This window comes from Taurulus bubalis (genome assembly GCF_910589615.1).
Source record: "Taurulus bubalis genome assembly, chromosome: 3".
Classification (NCBI taxonomy): domain Eukaryota; kingdom Metazoa; phylum Chordata; class Actinopteri; order Perciformes; family Cottidae; genus Taurulus; species Taurulus bubalis.
Window position 1 is genome coordinate 15,556,961 of NC_136591.1, and position 22,818 is coordinate 15,579,778.

General features: G+C 43.0%; 1 protein-coding gene across 1 annotated transcript in view; it reads right to left on the minus strand.

Moving 5' to 3' along the window:
- Positions 1-22,818, minus strand: part of mllt3 (MLLT3 super elongation complex subunit) — a gene marked incomplete at its 3' end in the record, with an annotated part of 42,404 nt that overhangs the window by 6,943 nt on the left and 12,643 nt on the right. The window contains exons 3-9 of the mRNA XM_079215473.1: positions 15,408-15,490; positions 13,654-13,797; positions 11,423-11,461; positions 10,556-10,684; positions 7,536-8,114; positions 680-749; positions 452-505 (exon numbers count right to left, since the gene is read on the minus strand). Of these exons, the coding sequence (XP_079071599.1) occupies positions 452-505; positions 680-749; positions 7,536-8,114; positions 10,556-10,684; positions 11,423-11,461; positions 13,654-13,797; positions 15,408-15,490 (1,098 nt within the window). The remainder of the gene's footprint in view (positions 1-451; positions 506-679; positions 750-7,535; positions 8,115-10,555; positions 10,685-11,422; positions 11,462-13,653; positions 13,798-15,407; positions 15,491-22,818) is intronic.

Genomic DNA, 22,818 nt, shown 5'->3' on the forward strand with positions numbered 1-22,818 from the left:
ATAGGAGTCAAAAAGTGTCCATGGTGATGAAAAGGGTTCATAATATTATCTGTAGTCCCACAACAGCGTCTGAATGACAGGCGCTACCAGCGCTGCTTCAGGCGGACCAGCAGTTTGATTCAGCAACGGCAGGACGGCAGTGATGACGGGCGGAGCTTCTCAACGTTGATTGGCTTTCACAACTCAGCGTTTTTCAATTTTTCAACCCGGGCGAACGAGGCAAATTTTTCGCAACGCGCCAGTCATTCGCGCCGCCTTATTCGCGTCACCCGCCGGAAATGTGTGCGTTTCGCAACCATTCGTGTCTGTGCATTGACTTGGCATGCAATCTGCTAGCGCAAATAATTTGCAACGCTTTTGGTTTGAACGTAGCATTACTGACTGCAGAGAGATGCATGAGTTGTCATGCACAGAGACGAGCTGGAAAAGAGAGCCTCGCAGGAACGGTTACCTGTGTGGGTGGTGGCAGGAATAGCCAACCTTTTCCTGATGATGAAGTCCACCACTGCATCCAGAGAAAATTACAAACACACAAGCAGAGGTCACCCTCAGGTAAAGAAGAAAAAGTCCCACATTCTAGACTCACCTGACACTGACACCAGTTACAGTCCTAAAGGATTTCTAGAGCAATGGAATCACTGGACCTTTATACAGACCAATTGTGACTGATAATAATTACCTTGCCGTTTGTGGTGTGTGGGAGCAAAGCCTGAACTGGAGCTGGAACTGGCTGGACTGGGCTGTTCGGACTGGGAGGGAGAAGAGAAAACAAAATGTGATGAATGAAACAACCAGGATGAAGCAGACTGATGCTGGGTCAATAAAGGATTTGAACAACAGCATCCAATCATTTGGCAGATATTTGCAATGTTGACTTTTGACCACTTTCATGCGATGATATACGTTAAGAGACGTTCCACGTTCTGTCCACCAGAAGTCATAGTTCTCATGGCTGATTATTTAGTGTGCGACTGAAACACATTCTGCCTGCCAAACAAAGAGGACTAGAGTGGAGAAGGTATTGGCCTGTAGACCAGACAGGCAGTGCCTTATTGGGGGATAGAGATCAGAAGATCCCATCAGTGAGGAGGAGCTCCAGGAGTCAGTAAGTCGGAGGGAAGCCGAACATCTGGCATTTGCACAAACCACCCACGCTGCAACAATGGACTCAGTGTTGTCGGTCAATAACCAGCCTGGTAATAGTCCACTGAATTTAGGCGGAGATTTAGTTGGCGATGACTGCCTGATGCTGTTATATTTATGGACTGTCCGGCAGCACCCTCCCACTCGAGTCAGCTATCCGTCAGTAGTTGCCGTCACCAGCATCATTTAGCGCTTTACTACACTGACGGTGAACATTCACATCTCTGATGTGCCTCATATCAGATCTGGATTCATCCGTTTATGTTTCACAACACAACAGCTTCTTCCGGTTTCTCTCCTTTCTTTCATTATTTCCTCCAAGATGTGGCGATTGATGATGCAATGGCAGTCTGGTCTATGGGAATGAAAAAGCCTGGTGATGTCGTCAGGGTCAGCATAACAAAAACCCAGCATAACAAACTGTGCATTTGGAGTTTGAAAGACATGATTTCCGCGTTTCCCAATAATTACCGTGGCTGTGGCGGCCTGTCGACGTCTATTTTGTCCCACCATAGTTTCACAATGGACCAAATAATTTGTTCACTTCCTAATAGGTGGGTGGGCGCATTTCCTCAGCAGCGGATCGCAGCGACCGGCTCTAGTTTGGCCTGGGAAGTGAAAGTAGCTTCAAGCAGCCAGCACCGGATCGGTACTCGGTATTGCTCTATAATCAGGCCTGAAGGTCTTCGAGGTGAGTCTAAGTGCTGCTTTTAACAAGTCGAGATATGGTACATGAGTCTTTGTGAGCACTAATACTTTGAAGTCATCTTGGCGTGTCAGAGCCCGAAGCAGACATCCAACAAATCTACACACTGCTGCTCGTCTGAAAAGAGCCAGGCCCGTTTTAGTGCTCGAGCCTCAGATCCCCATCAAGCATCATAAATCACTGAGTCTAAATGATGCGCCATAAACATGCAGCAAGCTACACACAAACTTAAACCTGCTCACTACATTGACCATCATGCGTGTGACTGCCCTCAAATATTCCTCATGTCCTGAGGGTTTGATTCCTGCTCCTCTGGCTTGTTGGAGGTCCCAATACAACGGGGACTTGTTGTAATCTGGTTCCATTTTAGTAAACGTTTGGCTCTACTAATATTTACCAAGTTTTTATGACATATAGTATATACTAATATACGGCTGTTCCTTTCTGTTCCCGCTTAATAAACAGCATATATCATGATACATATATTGAGTATGATATGGCTTTTTTAGCGAGCAGTGACGACAGAGTTTGCTACAGGTCTGATGGCTGATGGGCTTCCTGCAGCACAATCCACTATCACCATTTTTACTTTATAGTAATACTTTAAAACATCTTCCATGAGCCATATTAGACATAATAAGATATAAGTTATAACTAATGTAATGAAAAATATTTAAATTTGGCAATACACTTTTAAAAACTATTTTCGTTTTTTTTTATTTTAAACACAACAATTTATACTTTTTGGGACTTTCAAGACCTGCAGATCCCCTGACCCCTGTCCATGTAAGATTTTCTCTCATAAACTTGTCTCATATTAGCACACATTTTCTAATATGTGTGCTCCAACAGTGGGAAGCAACTAGAAACACACTATGCATATGTCATTCCTTATCAGTTAAAGACAATGGTGTCTTTAATGAGCAGCAGGCAGCTGACAGCTGGAGGTGCATTGGCATTAGTTTTTATTATTTTCTTGCATATTAAAAACAGTCTTGTTTCATCCACAGTAAAGGAAGAACACAAAGTGTGGATGTTTCAAACCTCGAGGTAAAATGAGCTTTAAAGGGAGCAGCTGTGTAGTCATCTCTTATCACTTTGAGACAGTCATGTGTTGCTCTCTGTCCACTTCAAACAGAGCTTCAGATGTGTGGGCAGCTCGTAAATGTCAACATGGATGCTCGGGTGAACAAAGAGCTCACACCAGCTGACACGTGTGCAGATGAACTGGACACACCCAGAAAGTCAGATTGATTATCTGGCCCCTGATTTGTTGAACCCCTTTGAATGTGAACATAATTCTCTTGACTTTCATCCATCTTAAAAAAAAAATTCAAAAAAATAAAATAGAAAAAAAAAGTAGAATAAGTAGGATTTCCCGCTCAAGTTTCACTTCACTTTGGCCTATGTTTGTTTAATCCTGGGGGAATTAACTCAATACTAATATATGATTACATTGAAAGCCAATACATTATATTAAATTATCCCCACGCCTTTATAGGGCATGAAGGTCAACTAATAATTTCAACAGCATTTCTGTATGTGCCTGTTCTCTGTGTTTCTTTATGCCATTTCTAAATGCTTCATGTGCGTCATTTTATTTATCATTTTGTTTCCCCCGTGGGGCAACAGCAGGAGGTGGCGCTCAATGCAAGTTTCAGGTAGTTTCGGGAGCTGAGGGTCGGGATTGGTCCATGGCATTTAACAAGAAGGACTACAACAAACACAACAGTAACCAATATTTTGCTACTGCATCTCCCATTACAACAAATACAAATGAACAACAATAAAGTACTGCTGCAACCAATTATCTACGAGTCAACTCTCGTGATAATAATAATTCATTGTTTTGAGTCTAAATGGGAAAACACTCCTGTTGCAGTGTGTGAATATTTGTAGGTTTTCTTCGTCCTCTATGATAGTTATCACAATCTCTCTGGGTTTTGAACTGGTTATTGGGATGGATGGGCATTTTTCACAATTTTCTGAGTTATTGACCAAATAACAAATCAGGTAACTGAGAAAATAGTTGACAGATGAATGGATACCGAGGTTAATGCTACTTGTGTGTGAGACAAACAAAGAAGGACAGGCCTCGTTAGTATTCAGGGAGAGGAAGACATTCATCTCCAGAGGAGATAGTGTCAGTGCTCTGAAACCACACACACACACACACACACACACACACACACACACACACACACACACACACACACACACACACACACACACACACACACACACACACACACACACACACACACACAGTCTGAATGGATACAACAATCAAGGATCAAAATGCACACAACGGAGCAAACATCAGTCATCAGTCTCCTGAATTCAGCAGAAGGCTTATTATGATGATGATATATATGATTATTGTGGCAAAACAATCACAGTAGCCGGTACGCACATGATACAAATTAAAAACCACTATTAGAGGTAAAACACAGTCCAATGATGTCACAGAATAACTGGCTTAGGTTCTATTAAACTGAACAAACTCAACAGGACTGCCACTTCGTTGAACTCTGAAAATGAACCAACACTAACTGAACAACCTTCTTTAGTTTAATATGTTTTAAAGTTAAAGTTAAGACAGTTGGCTGGAAACGACTATAAATGTGTCTTTCATGTTTTCATGTCCGGATTTCTTCGGGTGTTTATGATCGTCGACTGTCGATCACATGCACTCACTGTATTCATAATGTGTCAGTCCTTCATAGTAAGTTCATAGTAAGTTCTATGTCCCCTGTGAAGAAGAACATGACCGTCCTCTTGATCAGTGACGCAAAGAACAGAGATAGACAAGACTCTTCTGGTGCTGCTGGGCTTTTCCACTGGGGATACAAGCACTTCTCTTGTGGCAAATTGCTGAATTAATACAAAAGCGCTGTGAAAATGTCTATTTTCATAGTAAGAGTAATTGTCAGCAGTATTGTTACCATCAGAATGTTTCACGGCCGAGAAGAGTAAAACCGGTGTATACACCTCTAATATCTAATATCGTGTTTTTGATTCTGACTATTTGAATCATCCGAGTTTGTAAAATGTAACAGAACTGCCAAAAGATGCCAATGCTTTTCAAAGGGAGGATGGGGGAAGCCCCATGATGAGACAGCTACAGGTACTGGGATATAAAAAGTCTCCCAAAATCTGCTGATATTTATATGGTCCCATAGTAAGTGGGATAATATTTGTGGTCCACTCCGATCGACTGGAGGTGTGGCTTTAAAGCGCGTGTCAAATTGTGCGAGAAGGGACCGACAGAAGAAACATGAGAAAAAGAGAGACGCAAGGACAAAAGGCAGAGCGACTTCAATGGCCGTCACCTCCCGCCAACAAACACCACACAGCTGGTCTGTTGGTTTATGGGACAGCTTCTCAGAGGGCCATAAATCTTACCAGCGCTACTTTTAAGGGCTTTTGTCCGGCTTTGCTCAAAGCCGCCGAAGCTACCCTCGTCTAAGACAATAAATAGTCTCTAGCCGGCATTGATTTGGCCTCCTCTCTTAACTCTTGGCACAGTTAGGATGGCCAACAAGAAATGCCAGCAAAAAAGAACAAACTGAGCACGAGCGTTTGGTTTGGTTTGCTTGTGCATGGGCATGGGCAAACTAAACGCTTTCAGTTTGACACCGTAGATCCATTCAAACACAGCCAACTCATTTATACAGAGATAAATGTGTCGGCTCATTGTCAGACTTGTTGTTCACCCATTCACGGTTTTCTCAGCTGTGAGGTGATTGTTGGAGAAACCTGTACTGTACTTTCCTCCACCTGACGGAGCATTCTCTGGTACTGCAGTGAGCCCACACCCAGAGACACACCCAGAAACATCCAAACACACCTATATACATCCAGAGACACACCCAAAGACACACCCAGACAACCAGAGACACCCAAAGGTGACAAGGATTTTCAAACCAGACCTTTTTCAGTGCAAGTTAAGGCCATATAACCGAAACGTTATTTATTTGACCCATTTGTTCAGCTTTGAAAATGTTGAATGTCCACGTTATAGCTGAAGATATTCATAATTTCTCTCAATATTAATCATATTTTCTTTTCACTGTAAAGGTGACTAATATGTGCAGATTGTTAATCTGCACATTCACTTGTAAATTTTGATTTTGGTAAAAAAGAAAAGTCAAATAAATGAAAAACAAAACTGTAAAGGCTATTTTAAAAATGTTTTGTTGTTACCGTCCAAAGGCTCTGAGAAATGAAAAACAAATTTAAAGAGTTAAGTTGTTTCTCAGTGTGAGTGGAAGATATCAAACTCCTCATCAACCAAACATTTTGCACCGAATATTAATCAATCATCCTCAAAATACCACGAGTCTCATGAAATACGTTTCAGCCATCTATAAAGCATGTATCTGTGAAGAGTGAATTTGATCATACAAGGGCTTTTTTAAATACAGACTTGTACAGGTGACAAATCCCTCCTCTGGTGCCCACATCCAGAGTGCTAAAGAGGTTCTCGTGCTGACGCTCCAGCCGGCTCTCCCTTCATGTCATCACCTACTCCACATTTCCTCCTCTCTGCTGTTTCTGGCGCTGTGCTCGGAGGAAAACACCGAGATCAAACAAGCGGTCACATGAGAAATGAGAGCGGCGCTCTGTGTCGGCCCGGCGCTCGCCCACCGGAGTCGCTAGCCTGGGGAGGATCAAACACCTGGCATTTGTCAACCCACATCCCCTTTACAACCAGCCCGACCCCCAGCCTCAGTATGGGAAAACTTAAAAGGCATTTACATACAGCACAGACAAAAACACGGGTTCTGCTTGTGCTAAGTAATAACTCCCCTGGCTAAACAAGCTGCCCCTAAGGAGAAAGATACACAAAGACCCACGCTTTATACAAGCTTTAGAGAATAGAAATGAAAACACCATCGCATAAAAGAAAGTTGCTCAAAGCACGGGGATTTAGACCTTTCTCCCACAAACGCTCGCCCTCTTTCTTCTCTCAAAAGCTAAAAGGATTAAAGGGGAACTCTGTTCTATTCACTGCCAAGTCTCCCCTTTCTCCTCAGGTGTTGTAAAACCATAAATCTTTCTCGTCGACTATTTGGCTATAAAACAGCCCGTCTTTATGGGGAGCTTCTCCACCAAATGTGCGTGGACAAGGCAACCCAGTCAAATGTCAGCCTGTTCATGAGAGCAGCCACTGTAGACAAGACGTTTTCTAATCCTGCTCTTGATGTGAAGCTGGAGAGGAATACTTGAGCACATTCCCCATCCATATTAAATTTTGCAAAACACAATATGTGTACAACATCTGTCATTTGTTGTTAATAGGGCAACACAACTGCATCTTGTCACTATCCTACTCCAGTTTTTTCCACTTCCTGTTTGGCCACCCAGATGACTGCAGCTGAACTAGTTAATGAGGGCCACCCCTCCTTTCCCCTCCCCTGGAGTCCACCGGACCCCCATTACAGAAGATTCTCTCTCTGTTGGTCATTTGATTTTTATAGTGCTTCTACGCCGAGGAAGGACTTGCCACCAACAAACCATCCTGTTTAAAACTTTGGGAGAACTGGACCTCTTTCCACTACCCCTCCCTTCACTACTTTTATCATAAAAATGGCCTGAAAGCTTAAATCAGTGAGTCCAACGAGCTCTTAAAAAATCTTACACTCTTGGATTTTGATAACAACTAGAAAGGCGTTCTACTTACATCTGATTTGGTGGACTGGTCCTCCATATCCGAGTCATTGGGGTCCACCCGTTCCTGGAATGGCGGCAGTGTCGACACCTTCCTGCGGTCCGCCTCGTCACCTTCTGGTCGCAGTTTACTTGTTCGCACCTGCGATCTATCCTTCAAGAGACTCTTATCCAAATGTTGAGAGTCTGATCCCGATGGTTGCTTCCCTGATGGATCCACAAATCCTTTTTTACGTTTTTTGGTCACATGCTCGTCACTGTCAGGGGCGGACAGACGCTTGTTTAGCGCCGACCCGTGGGTCGTCCCCTCAGTCCGATGCTCCTTGGACAAAGACTTGGGTTCCTTGAAGCCCATTTTAGGATTGATATCTCTTAGGGGCTGGTTCTCTTTGGGTTTCCTGGAAGGTTCTTTGGGGGCTTTGCCGGTTTCCCAGCCGGAGTCTCTGAAGGCACTTTTGGGCTCTTTCAAATCTTTTGGAGGCTTGTCTTTGTGGTCCTTAGAGGGCTTGTGGAGTTTGGAGAAGCTGCTGCTGTTGGTGCTGGTGGTTGTGGCAGTGGTGAGAAGGGTAAGACCGCTTCCCTTTGAGCCGTCCTGTGAATCGAAGCCAACACGTGAGAAAGAGCCTTCATTGTATGAACACATCCTCCAGAACAAAAGGCTCAACAATGAGCAACAGGTTTAGATTGCATGGTAGTCCAAATCAGGACGTAAGAACTGCAAGATGGCAAGTTCAGTCAGGCCTGAAAAAAAAAAACACACACAAGGCATTCTACCCAACATTTAGGATGTTAGAGCAGAATTACACAGAATCATCTAAGCTACAGAAGAACAAACTTCAGCTCAAAGGGATTATGGAGCGGGGTAGAGGGAAATCCCACTTTAGGTCAGTGGGCAAACATAAAAGGGCCAGCCCATTATTAGCCAGTGAGAAATACTGTTGTCTGAGGACAGTATGGGCTTTTTATTGCTGTGATAATAACTGATAACTGAAGAAAGTACCACTCCTAGCTCAATAAACCTAAATCTCAGCGTTCAGGAGGAAACAGGTCTCCTCATAATGTTGTCCTCTGCTCTTCGTATTGCGTTGACTTTGGATCCCACTAGACTACATGTAGTACTTCTAAAATACATAGTACGGAACAACAAAGTGAGCAAAAACCAGGCAGCAAGGTCAACTGAAGATTAATCTTCTGCCTTTTACACAAGAGAAAACACGCATGCCACCCTGCAGTTTAGCCTTACCGCCCGTGAAAAGCGGTCTATTCTTAAAAACATCTATGGGCTTAAAGAGCAAACTCAGGACTTCTTTTGAACCGTGCTGTTCAGTGGGGTGAGGGGGTCTTTTCAGCAGCCACATGCGCACCCTTAAAAGTGGAGCGAAGAGCAATGTGGTGAAAAGGAGGAAATGCATTCCTTCCAACGACGGGGGCCATTTGTCCCTGGGTCTCACCTCCAGCCCCCTTGTCAATATTTCATCAATGCAGTAAACCCATTAAAGCAGTCTAGACGATGTGGGTGTGTCACAACTTTGGCCAACCACCTCTGAAACCTTTCATTTGGTGCATCTGCCGGTGACCCCGGGACCTCAGGGCGTAAAGCTGTCGGCTCGTTTCTAAACTCCAGCGGACTCCTCCACTGGAGTGAACACGTCTCCCTCCCGGGGCAGCCCAACATAAAACTGCTTTAGTGCTCAGGAGGGGACGCAGGGCCTCTGCTGCCATCAACATGGAAGAGATCACTAAAGTGGCACTTTTTAACAGACCTTTCAGCACCATGACATTGGCAGGTTAGCATGTGACCCAAGCTCATGTAAATCACTGAAGGGGTTATAATAATAATAATAATAATAATAATAATGATAATAATAATGAAGCTGTCAGAACTTAAAACCACACCATAATTACAAACAGTTACTGAATTCTTTTTTATTATTATGTTATTTTCAAGTGAACAAGGGGTCTGGATCAAGTAATTTACTATTTCTGATATATATTTATTATGACTTTGTTACTGAGAATAGCAGTAGTAATAATTATTACTCCATTATAAAGCCAATATCTATGGAATCTCCACTATTTGTATTTTAGATTATCTCTCAGTATATATACATACATATATATACATACATACATACATATACATACATACATACATATATATACATACATATATACACACACACACACACAGGCGGAAGAAAAACACTTTGAACACTGTGTGTGTATATGATTATATAACATTTTTGCTTAACAAATATTTTGATTTGTATTTTATGCACCTTATGTTATGATTTCTTATTATAGCTTAAACTACCCAGCAGTATATCAAGTCATTATAATGAGCCCCACATCTTTCCCAGCAGTGTTAAACACATTATAATACATATAAATGATATTCTGAAATAGGTCATTTAGTCATGATTCATAAAAAATCTAATGTGTTTCAATAGTAGCACAATAATTCTATATGAATAAATATGATGGAGAAAGAGGGGTGTGTGACACACACACACACACACACAAAAATAAATAAGACTTACAATGTTGTTGTTAAGTATTTGTCATGAAAACCAAAATCAAGGACACACAATGGGCCTCTCCTAACCTGGCTCTTAAATGACACTATTAAAATGGACTAAAAATAACACATAATGGCAACCTCATGCCGGCTTATTGACATACATAATTTAGTGCTACACGGGGGTCATGTCTCATATCTCACCTGTAGCATCTAGGCCCATCATGTAAGCCTTCTCTCTCCCTTTGATTCTCTTCACTCATTTTGTACTTTATTGTCTCAAACATTTATGCATAAGAATGTCTAACCCACAGGTTGTCAAAGATTCACAGCATGTCTCCGAGTGCTTCTGGCTGATTGGATGTCTTTAAAATCCTAGAGTTTAAAAATCTTTGAACCTGCCAAATGTGTGGGGGATTAGGGCCTGGATACTTTGAAGGGGTAAAAGGTTTCAGAGCTGGTTCGGGCCGAGAGTGAGGCCTAGCTCCAGGCAAGTACATGGAAACAACACTGACCTTTGACCCATGGAAGCTTTTGCTCTTCTTTGGATCAGAGAAGGTGGATATCAGCGAGCTGTTGGGAAGCGTAGGCAGCTTCAGGTGCTGGCCGAACAGGGAGGTGGAGCCCTCCTGCATTACCATCACCTGCCAGAGGAACAGCAGCAAACCAAAATCATCAGAGGATTCTGGGCTTTCAGAGACTAGTCTTTGGGGTACAGTTTGATAGCTGAAAAGTGGGACTGGGTCTCAAACTTAAAGGTTTTTGATACTGGACGAGATCCAAAATGATTTGAGTTGTTATTGACTTGTTCTTTGATCAGATTGGTTCATTGAGAGGCAGTAGCAAAGACTTAAAACACTTTTGTATTCTATATTCATTCATGACATTTCTGCTATATGATATTATAATTCAAATCTAAAAGGAATGCTTCAAAATGCTACGCCTATTCGACAATGAGGTAAGGGAAGAGTTGATATCAAACTGTGTGTATGAATTGAGCTGGATTCAGGGTGTGGTTAGCCTAGTTTAGCATTAAGACCGTCAAAAGTTCAAAAACACACAGTACACCTCCGAAGCTCTTCAATTAACATGTAACGTCTTTGTTTAATCCACCCAAAAACCGCTGCATCTGCATAACTAAGCTAAGCTCACCGCATCTCACCTCCAGCCCTGTAATGAGCACACGGACGTGAAACTATTATTGATCTTCGTATCTCACTCTTGAAAAGAAAGCGAATGAAGCCACTGAGGCGGTAAGCCAGGATAAACATACTGGTATCATTACACAAAAAGCAATTTGTAGCCACTTTATAGGATGGTCCAAGTTGTTAGTCATCTAGCCCGTTTCATCCATGAGCCCCAGAGCATGGTGGAAATCTTACTTTTGAGTCTTCTGAACTTCGTTTGTGAGGATCCCGTTGCTGTTAAAGAGAGGACAACAAAGGTTTACAGTTTAAAACTCTAAAATGCAAAATCATTTTAGCTAAGCCAAATACTCACTACATTATTAATATCCAAAACGGTGGAACAAGGTGTGGTAAAGAAATTTTAGATTGAATGAAATTGCTCAAAGTAATGTTCTTGGATCTTTAAGTGTTGAGAAACGAGAGAGAATGTGAGTTTCGATATGGCCAATGTCAGCACTAAAGTCCTTTTTGAGGCTGAGAAGGGGGTGTAGGCCAAAGTAAATAAAGAGCACTTAGCTCCAGTCATAAAACCTCCAGCCTACAGGGGTCCTCTGGCTGAGGACCAACAGACTGACTGAACCCAACACTGAGGAAGCAACTAGGGCTGTCTTGAGGATCATATGAGGGCACATTTTAATGGGTCGGTATTAGCTAAATTAAAGCCTCTCAAAATCTGATGGATAATTTCTTGACTGCACTCTGCTTTGTTTTATCCACCTCAGCCTGCTAGTGTTGCAGCACTGCTCTCCTCTGGCACAGCGGCAGCTACACCGAGAGCTTTTCCCTCCATATGCAAGTGAAAATGTGAGAACTTGAAACATTATTTGGTCAAAAGGAACCTTCAATCAAAACCTTCTGATGTTATGATTTACAGACCAGTCTCCCTCTCTCTAACACTTTTTTTCCCATGCATATCTCCATCAGAACAACCTTCCAGACCCGCGCCAGTCTGCTTTAAAGGCCCTTCCACTGAGCAACTCCACACTGCAAGAGCAGTCTCCCTCTCCTCCTTCATGCTGCTACGCCTTTCAGTAGCGTTTTGACAAGGTGAACTATCAGATCCTCTTCGCCACCCTCCAAGAACTGGGAGTCTCAGACTTTGCACTCTCCCCTTTTCACATCCTACCTCAAGGGAGGCACTTACAGGGAGAGCATCTGTGCTTGAACCTTGTAGTCTCACACGTCGGGTCCCTCAGGGTTACCTTCTAGGTCCCCTCCTCTGTCTCAGGGCTGCTACTCAACGAAAGCAACGGTTTGCTGTCCTGGCTCCCCATTGACATTGAACAGCAGAAAACATCTGTTCACACGGCACGTTGTCCAATAAAACAACCTGTTATCTATCTCTCTTTGTTTCTAAAAGTAGATCTGAAGCAGTTGACGTGTTCGCTGATGTTTCATGACTGGCTTTGCGTAAAAGCTTCGGCTAAATTAATGGAATGTAATGACAGCAAGATTGATAAAATGTCGCTTAATGTCAGGCCAAACTAAAGGATGGCTGTTTGTGCTTCTTGAGTAAATTTGGATCAAATTGGTGGGTCAAATTTAGTTGCAGCTGTTATTTAAAGTGTTTGAGACGTATTTAATCAACATTTAGCATTCGATCGGACTTGGTATTGGTAATACTATCAGGACATTCCTGGATGCAACTAATGGTACACTTACAACAATAGAGAGCTATGTTGATTCGATCAGCTGATCTAAGTGATACTACATTTGTAGTTATTCATTCTGCCTTGTATAGGTTTCCTCAAACAATACTAAAGCAAGAAGATCACATTGATTAAACAAACCACATATTGCAGAACAGTTCTAAAATAAAATGATAAGGAAATACACAAAAGGCTCCGTGAACAAACAATCCAGTCCACTGGAATATTTGGAATCTAAAAGCACACAAACCTGTTCACGAAACGAAATCTTTGAAACATTTAAGAAGGGCAGAGGTCCCGTTTCACACAACAAAGGCCCCGTGTGCCATGTGAATTTGTTAGACTGTCACCTGACCACCTTCATTGAGAAATGTCCTGGTGGAAGACCCTGACATCATTTTACTCCCCCACAACATAGACAGCTATAAAAAGGTGAAAACTGGTGTACTGTATTTCGCCCGTCACTATCACCCATGGTTAGGTCATTTTAAGACTGGTTTGTAAAGTTGACATCTTGTCATGCTGTTGCTTCTGCAGTGCACAATGACGCAGTGCAGCGATTCTACTGAAAAATGTCTTCTCCACTGGGGCTCCAATCAGACTTTTAAGAACCAGCCCTACGTTGTTGCTTTGTTTTTTCTCATAGGATATGTTGACAATAAGAATATTACCAGCCAATTAATTAATTACAACTAATTACAACTACTGTAGTACAAGTTGCAGTATTGCATCGAGAAGTGTCCCTCAAGTCCCTCCCCCTCCCCCTCTGACTCCTACCCCTCCGGCTTTTAGCAGCTTCCTACGAAACTCCTCCGTTGGGTTGTTGAAGGTGAGTTTCTCGCAGCGGAGATGATTGACAGGCGGGTGGCCGTCCAGGTGGAGGAACAGGTCGTAATCAAAGCGGACTTTCTTCGGTTCTTCCTGAGGAGAAGTGGTGGGCCACCCAGAGAGGGAAAAGAGGAGAACGGTCACAATCAGGACTTAACCAACATTATGTTCTTGCATCAACACCACTATGCTGCACTGCTTGAAGGCTGCATTCAGGTCCAAACTACAAAGTTGTTCTGTTCTCCAGAATGATTCAGACAAAAAATACATCTTATTAGACATCTTTAAGCTACCTCTGTGAGACGAAACGGACAAAATGACATGTTTCGAATTTCTAGATTAAAAAAAAATGTAAAGACATTTACAGCTCGGAAATATATTACAAGTGTAAATGGTAAATGGACTGTACTTGTTTAGTCTAGTCTTCTGACCACTCAAAGTGCTTTAACACTAACCATTCACACACTGATGACAGGAGCTACCATGCAAGGTGCCATCTGCCCATCAGGACTCTAACTAACATTCATACATTGCAGGAACATTTGGGGGTTAGTGTCATGCCCAAGGACACATCAACATGGACTAGCGGAGCCAAGGATCGAACCGCCGATCCTCTGATTGCTCTACCACTGAGCCAGTCGCCCATGTGTGCCAGTTGTGTTGCAAACCTGGCAACTAGGCAATCCCTGCAGAGACCGACTGAATCATAGATATGCTCTAAATTCAGTGTATAGCTTTTTTTAATAGAGCTTTACATTCTAATTTGTTGCTGGATAGTTTCAATAACAATATCATATTTGAATTGTTATATTTTGTGAGTAAAATCTGAATCTGCACCTGTAGCATTTCTTTGTCAGATAAATGTAGCACTACAATGTTTTCATCTGAAGTGGAAGTACACAGTAAGTAGTATATAGTTTAGTTGCATGTTTCTCAAGTACGAGCCTATTGTGAGTTATTTTGGGGGGTATAACGAGTTAGAAAAGTAACATAAGTCCATACTTCTCATCTGTATACACAATGATAAATCTATAGCTGTTTGGGGCCCTTTTAGTTGGGGGCCCCAGATCCAGGTTGCCTACCTTGCTTAAAGGTAAAATCTGCCTGTGGTGTTTTTGATGTGTACATCAGACCATTGAGGAGCTGGAGTTTAGGTGTGTGATGCAACTAAGTCATGGCAGGTGAATTGCTGAGGACCCAAAGAAGCTCAGTGTCGAGTGAAGTTGTTTTTCTGAGTGCATGTTCTCCGGAAAGCAACATCTCCACAGGCCCAACATTCAGCCTGCTCGGATCAGACATGTTTTCAGCTGGCACGGCACTAGTGGTCAAAACAACGTTTGATATCATTTCAGAGAACATATATTGCCTCGTATTGCTCTTTCCCATTTGTTCAACGTAAAATGAAAAAACAAACTAACCGAAAAGCCAATATCGATGACTGAAACATCAAGACTACCAAACTATACGGACCCACATTAAAATAAAACATTTGAATTTAACAAATATTTTCCCCAGAACCCTAGTTTCAGGGTAACCCTGACGATGGTATGACAATGCCTCAAGTTTGGCCAGTGGCCGCATGGTTGCATGTCATTCAAACGTCACACAACCAAAGCACGCCTGGCAGAACGAGCAGATTAAGACTGTAAATTAAGTCAGTGTTTAAACATACAGTTGGCTGGAGAGTCAACATTTTTGTGTACCTTATTTTTGAAGTAAACTTCAATAGGCAAGATGAAGCCTGCGTATCCAGACTCCTCCACTTTGTACGGTGGATCCTTGCACACTGAAATGAAAGAGAGGTTTCCTGTTAGCGAGAGGCCAAGGACCTTCAACACAAGGTGAGTAACGAAACAGAGGGACGGGCTGAAACCGTTTTAGTTCTAGAAAATGTAAAGCAGCTGCCTCCATTCAAACACTGTTGCACAGCAGCGGTGCAGAGTGTGTGTGAGTGTGTGTGTTGGTGGTTGCTGGGAGACAGAACACACAGTCCTCCCCATTATTAGAATTATCACATTTCCCTACAAAAACCCAGTTTGTGTATTAAAATATACATTCGCCTCTGCTTCTGAAAGTCTCGTCGCTTAATGAACTAAGCCACCAAACCTCATTAGATCTCATTAGCTCCCATCTCCATTGTCTCTGCTGATATCGATGCAACAACTGTGGTTTGAATTAGGACCTGGATCTTTAAATCTTGTGAATCCACCGAGCTGGTGACAGGATGAAGACTCCCCTCCCCATCCTCATGGGCCTTTAAAGACAAACAAACTACAAGAGCTCAGGTGTTCTTCCCTGGAGGTGTGGGTGTGGGTGTGGGTGTGTGTGTGTGTGTGTGTGTGTGTGTGTGTGTGTGTGTGTGCGTGCGCACGTCAGCCTGTCCCTGTGGACTCGGAAGAGAAGTACCAATTAAGTGCATGTATGCAGAGACCTGAGTGTGTTTACTGGGAGAACAGAAGAAAGCAGGTCTTAGCTAGGTCATTTAGATAATGCCACTCTGATGCAAAGCATGAATGAAGGTTATTTAAGATGTCACAAGACGTCTGCAGCAACCAGAGTGAAATATGAGCGGGATCTCCAGCTGATGAGTTCTTTCTAGTTAAAAAAAAAAAACTTCAATAGGCATAAAAAAAGCAATGAGATTCTTTGGATATCTTATTTTAAGATGCTTTTTAATATTGCCATTGCACCTTCACAATATACACATCCCATTATTATAATAATAATAATAATAATAATAATAATAATAATAATACTGTATCCAGAAGCTAAGCCTATACGTTTCGCATGAGCTGCTTTCCTGGAGTCGTGATAACACTCATCAACATCACCACATAAAACAATCAGGTCTGCAGCTAGTGACGACGGGCACTGAAACCCGGTGTTACACGGCCATCGTGCTAAATTAGTAAAGACCATAGTATTGACAGGCTCCAACGTTATTGGCTTCTAAATGGGTACTTTTGAACGTTTTGTATTCATTTAGGCGACTGTGGCTCAGTGGAGGCGACTGTGGCAAAATGATGAGTAGGGTCGTCCTTCAATCAGAGGATTGCCATTTCGATCCCCGGCTCTGCTAGCCCATGTCACTATGTCCTTGGGCAAGACACTTAACCCCCCAAAAAATGCTTCCATAGCTGTGCCTACGGTGTATGAATGTTAGCTACTCCTAAATGGGCAGGTGGAACCTTAGCCCCTCCCATCAGTGTTTAATGTAAAAAAAGCAGACCCTCCTTTCTTTACCAGCAGTACCTGCAGGCAGAGAATCAGCAGAGGACAGGAAGAAGGACCGACACTGAACTGTGTTCTTCATTCTTTCTATTTTATTGACGTTTTAGATTGTTTTCCAGTGAGATGTTAAATGACTTTAGAAGTTGTTGCTGCATTAAAAAGGTTTTACACTTAAATTGTATTTCCTGTTTTTTTAATCAAGTTGTTGCCATACAATTCATTATTTAAATAATAAAGAATCCAGTATGTTTATATCAGTGTATTTATTTGTTCTATTTTGTTTTACAAAGTTAGTAAAGAAATGTTTAATTCAGGCCTGATGTTTCCTGACACATAAAACAATGATTTCCATCCCATCCCCACAGTGAGCCATACAGCTCGTTAATGAAACACTGGTATCAGATGGATCTGTACTCGGTATCAGAATACACCCAAAACCCAGGTATCGCTATTGGTACCGGGACTGTGTAAGTCACCATACAATTGACTTAATGTGTGGACAAAAATCTAGTCGGTTGTTTCGTTGACACACTGAAAGCTGAATCAACTAATGATTTTAGTTCTAACGACAATACACAACTATTGTTGATTGCAGAAAATAATTCTTGACTTTGGAAACATTGATTGCAAAAATATGTTGATTTGCATAACGTGCATTGACGCGTCACAATAAGTGTCTGAGCCCGATCAAAGGAGGCATTCCGCCCACGATTCTCTAGAGTGTGGAAGTATTTTAGACCCGACAACATAGTGTTCTGTAATCTCTGTATATTGGAAAGCAGTAGCACCCGGGGACGCATTTCAAATCTGATGCCTGCAGTGCGCCATTGGAGCAACAACTGACGATCATCAAAGGAGAGGAGTCTTTAATCGCCTTCAGTGCGTTTGGACCTGAAGAATCTGACCAAGCATTTCCTGTCAAACTTCAGTTCTTGACAGGTACTCAAAAAGTATTTGGTCCCACACTCCTTCCTAAAGTGGACTCAGAATATTACTGGAGAACGAACAAGGAATACAATGGAGGTCTCAGAGGAAAGATGTTATTAAACTGACAACTTGGCTCTCCGTGATGTGGGAGACCTTGGAAATTCCTCGAGTCATCTTTAGCTTCGGCACAAATCGAATCATCACTGTGCTCCCTTGTGTCACGTTGGAGCCCCGCCCCTTCAGGGAGCAACAGTGATTGATGCCTCGGCTGACTACGCTGAGGTCGACCTCACCGCTGGGGCCGAGCCATCCAAAACCCAATACCGCTGAGCAAATATTATGGGTTAGAGGTAATTGTGCAAGTGGGTCAGGTTCAATTACAGCCAGCTAAAAGAGCCTATTCACCACCACCCCTTTATATAAACTGAGGTGGAGCGGGAGATGAGCCGAACCTCCCCCCATAATGGAAAGAAAAATTCACACTGGAGCACATAAACTGTGTACATGTGTTGGTATATTTTTCTTATTTGCATGGATAGCTGGGTAGACCTGATATATTTTCAGTGCAGCTACAGGGAACTTACTATTCACTATCTTTTGGGTTATTCCTTTTTTTAAAAGCCCAAATATCCTTAAATCTGGTAAACAGAAAATTGTGACCAAGATATGTGCTGAGCAGGACATTTCACACTTAGTAAAGGATCTTGTTAGCACTCCCTGATGAACAAACTCTGCAATGGAGACTTGGTTTCTAACTGACCTCAAACAGATGTCGGGCATCTATGTGCGGACATTTCTGGTTACTTATTAGCCGACATATCGGGTAAAAGCTGTAAAAATACAGGCACCATGGTGTTTAGGGTTCCAACCAGGAACAGAAACTAGACCAGTGCATTTCCAACCAGGGACCTTTGTGGCATGTAATTCCCCAGCTTTCTCATTTACTGTCATCAAGCTATTAAAAAAGGTATAAAATTCCCCCAGAAGTATTGACTGAGAAAATGTATTGTATCTCCAGCACAAACTGTGATGGGGCATCTCCATCTATGTAAAGTAGAAGGGGCTTTTACAACTATTTAGCCTCACATAGCCAGACCTGTCTCCACAGTAGGGCTGCAACTAACGATTACTTTAATAATCGATTAATCGGTTGATTATTTTTTTGATTAAATCGATGAATCGGATAAAAAAACATTAATTTCCAACCCTTTATTCAAAAACAGAACTGACAGTGCAAAACATGTTCAGAAAGTGCACAAACAGGTTGCTCCTTGAACATCCCAGAGCTGTTAATTAAACAAATAAAAGTGGACTAACACTAAAAACATACACATGTATGCTTTACATCTGCCAAATGTGAGTCCTTTTTACTGTAATTGATCTCCTTGGATCAGAGGCTGCTTTAGCATGCCCTGCTTTATCAATATGTATGAAACACTGGGACAGTGGGAAGCTGTACTGCTCCTCTCACGTCTGTTTTGACCTGCATCTTCCTTAAACTCTTTCATTCATATCATCTGATCAATGTCTGGGCCTCTAATGACCACGACATAACGTTGTTGGCTAAGCCCAACTACGTGTTTTACTTCATTCTACTTTGAGTAAAACATAAAAAAAAAAAAAACCTGCAGCCAGATCTGCAAGTGTGCCGGTTTAACGTTAACGAGTGACTGCATGAACTGAACCAGACCGGGGGGTTACGGCATGTTTCATCACGTTACGGTTACAGACTGAACTGTAACGGAACATAAAGTAACTTTAACGACAATACACAACCTAAACACGTTAGCAAGCCGACTAGCTTCCATTAAAAACAAGCTTGAGGGAAATGAAGACGCTGTAGACATCTTAACGCTGATTGGCCAAGACTCGATACGTCACATCAAAGATGTTCTATTGCGAAGATCACAACCTCAACTTTTTTCTGTGTCTCACTCCAATCTCAGAAACGCTGGCAAGCCAGTTGCTCTGCTCCTCTCTTTTTTCTTCTTCTCCGCGACGTAATAATCGCGCGACACAACGAATCGATGATGAAATTTGTTGCCAACTCTTTTGATAATCTAATTTTATTGATTCGTTATTGCAGCCTTACTCCACAGTGCCAAAGAAAGGTCTTGCTGCACACATTACCATTATGGTAGAATAGAAAACACGAACTGGCTTGTTCGTATTTCTCTAAACCAGGGATTCCCAAAGTGTGGTGCGCTGCCTCTAGGGGGTGCGCGAGAGGAAAAATGTAATGGTGGTCTAATGGTGTAATAATTAACATTAAACACAATTTAAAAAAATTAAGTAGGATTTTTTTAATTATAAAAATTCCCTTTGTAAGATTTACATTTAATTGCAATTAAAAACGTACAATTCAATAAATAGATGCACTTCCGGTCCGGCCGCCAGACTGGCTGAAATCGGAAGCTGTCAGGTGGGACATCTGAAGCTATCAGCAATAAAAGAGGAGAGGGACAGAGAGAGAGTGTGAGGAACCGGAGGCGAGAGAAACGGAGAGGTGCGTTGGGGAGAGACCGGGAGAAGAAATTGACCGGGAGTCGGAGAAAGAGGAGACGGAGCGGGAGCACAGAGACCCATCGCGGAGTCAAGGTGAAAAAAGAGGAAACGAGAGTGAGCATCAGACTGGGAAAAAAAAGAGGAAATATGATGACAATTATCTGGGTCTGGGCTTCACTTGGATTGGCAATGCAGATTGCCCGAAGCCACAGTGCGTGCTGTGCAGTGAGGTTCTGGCTAACAGCTGACTGAAGCCTCTTATTTGCGCTGCCACCTGAACACCAATCATGCCAGTGCAAGTCAGAAGCCCCTTACATTTTTTAGATCCAAATTGGAAGAGTTACAAAACAGCCAAAAACAATTGCAGTCTCATTCATGTGTGGTCTACACCAGGGATTCCCAAAGTGTGGTGCGCGCACCCCTGGAGCCTCCTTTTTTTATTTATATCTGTTTCTGAGCCTATGCATGTGCCACTCTTTGTTCTTTATGTGGCTTACTGTGTTTAAGTAAATACATGTGAAATGCAATCTGCCTCTGAGCCTGTTCCCTCACCATCCTTATTGCTCTTTAAAAGTGACGCCTTGTGTAACTGAAATTTATACAGCGGACTAAATCTTGTAACAAACGCCACGCGCGAGCAAACAGTTCTTACATTGGTCCGATTTTATGCGGCTATAAATAGGCTCTGTTGCGTTTTTTTTTTAAGGTGTGGGGGATTGAGGTTACGTGAACCCGGTCGGGATGTAGAAGGGGGTGCGTGGCCTAAAAAGTTTGGGAACCGCTGCTGTAAACCAATCACAATATTGTTGGGCGGTGCCTGTGACGGTCCCCTAGTCTGCCTGTCTATTTGTCTGTCTGTCTGTCTGTCTCCTTGTCTGTCTCCTCCAGGTAACAGGTGGGGTGGGATCACCCTAATAAGAAGCACCTGCTGGAGTGGGGAGATCAACCTAACGGGAGGCACCTGGGCCCGGTGCTCTGCGGGGATAAAAGCTCCGCCTCGGATCTCTCGGCCTGTGACATGGGGCGTGGCTCTCGATGGCGCTCGCTCGCTGGGCACGGTCCAGGAGAGGCCAGCCAGGCCACAGCGGTCTAATGTTCTGTCTATGTTTCATCTATGTTTCGGGCAGTTTGGGTTTCACCAACCACCTTGTTTAGCTAATAAAGCCGCTTTGTTTTGGAACGCTGCATCTCTTGTGCATTTTGTCACGGCGCGACATGTGGGGGCTCGTCCGGGATCCTTTTTGCCGCGTGAGTATTTGGTCACGCAGTCTGGCGTGTGGGATGCGAGAGGTACGGGATGTTGTTCCGTGTAAGTGTTTCGTCGAGCAGTTTGATGTGCGTGTTTCGTTCGTGAGGTGCAGTAGTTTGAATCGGTGTCGATAGGCTAAGTGTTGTCTGTCTGGGGTGCTTGCAGCATTTGACTTTGTTTGAAGCGGTGTCCCCCTGTCAGGTGCAGCGGCGTTACTCCTTTGAGTTTCGTCATTTTCGTTTAAGTAGTGTTGTGGTGACCGCGGCTAGAGCGTCTTGTCTCGGGAGCACTTCCATGGTGCAGGGCAGTCGCCAGTTTCTGGTTGCTTTCCCTCGCCACTGGGCTCCAGTGCAGAAGTACCCGCCGCCATTAACCACATGAAGACTAGGGTTGAGCTTATTTTTTTTTAGTTAGTTGGTGGGTAGGTAGTCAGCTGGAGGGGCACACTGCTGATTACGTCATAGGCTGTACACCGGTAGCCTTCGTTTTTTTTTTCGTTGATTGTTTCTGACACTTATATATGGAGAGTGTTAAGCACTTCTTGGCTTCCTCAGAGGAAAATTTGGATCTTTGCGAGAAAGCAACTGCTGAAGATGGCAGAAGTGTTTAACTTTGACATGGGTGATACATGTTACTCTGTCTGTGGTATGGCAGCAGCTTCTCACTATGAAGGACTGGCGGTAACCTTAAGAGCCACGTGAAGAGATGCTTCCTTGGAAACGTAATGTAGAATGTATGGGACGTGTTTCCTTGAACTGTTACAAAAAAATGACAAATTTAAGGCACGGGTTGTTGGGTGTCTGGGTATTTGGGCCCAGATACCTTGCATGTGTTAAGCTTGGAATCCTGAAGTCTACTGCTGCTAAATGGGCAGTATGGTTCATATCATACGCAAGTTGGTTTGTATTTTGGTTCTTGGGTTCATAGTCTAAATGATTCTGTTGAAACTGGGAGCATTGCACAGCCTGTTAGGTGTCTGGGTAGTGGGACCCAGGTACCTTGCAGATGAGTATAGGTGGGATGGGGTGAAGTGGCGCTGTGACCATAAGCGCTACAGCTCATGCCTTGGTGTGGTGGGAGCCGTGTTGTAGTTGGGTTGCCTCTGTATGCTGTGCATCTGTGGACGACTTGGTTGGCTAGAGAGCCTTTTGTTTGAGAGGAACCTTTTGGATGCTACTTTGGATCGGTGCCTATGGTAAGTT